The sequence below is a fragment of the Penaeus monodon genome, chromosome 25, assembly GCF_015228065.2.
Source record: "Penaeus monodon isolate SGIC_2016 chromosome 25, NSTDA_Pmon_1, whole genome shotgun sequence".
Taxonomy (NCBI): Eukaryota; Metazoa; Arthropoda; class Malacostraca; order Decapoda; family Penaeidae; genus Penaeus; species Penaeus monodon.
The window spans coordinates 35695507-35695818 of record NC_051410.1 but is presented as its reverse complement, the minus strand read 5'-3'; the positions used below and the strand labels follow the sequence as shown (position 1 = coordinate 35695818).

Here is a 312-nt window from a genome sequence, read left to right as displayed (position 1 = left end):
TCGACACTAAGCAAAACAGACACAAAACTTATACACACAACAACGCAAAGGAACCTAAAGCTACTTACATACGTCTTCGTCAGGATCATGCCCGTCTCAAGGCTGCAATACTTGTGTTCCTGGTCCGTCGGGCACTTGATATCTCCGCATGTAGCATTGTCGTAGGCTACCCGCTCCCCCATCGCCTCTACGAAGTGATGTAGAGACCCGACGCATCTCCAGTTTTTTCCTGCAACCAAAGGGAAGGAGGAATGAGGCAAGTTTGAGCTAAACTCTTCTCTCGTGGGAGGTTTTTGGATTCAATAAAATTTT

The 312-nt window shown here is 46.8% G+C and overlaps 1 protein-coding gene across 1 annotated transcript in view; it reads right to left on the bottom strand.

Annotated features, from left to right (window-relative positions):
- The window catches only part of LOC119589190, a gene marked incomplete at its 5' end in the record, with an annotated part of 12182 nt that overhangs the window by 5816 nt on the left and 6054 nt on the right, over positions 1 to 312 (bottom strand). Inside the window, 1 exon segment of the mRNA XM_037937788.1 lies at positions 69 to 229. Coding sequence (XP_037793716.1) covers positions 69 to 229 — 161 coding nt within the window.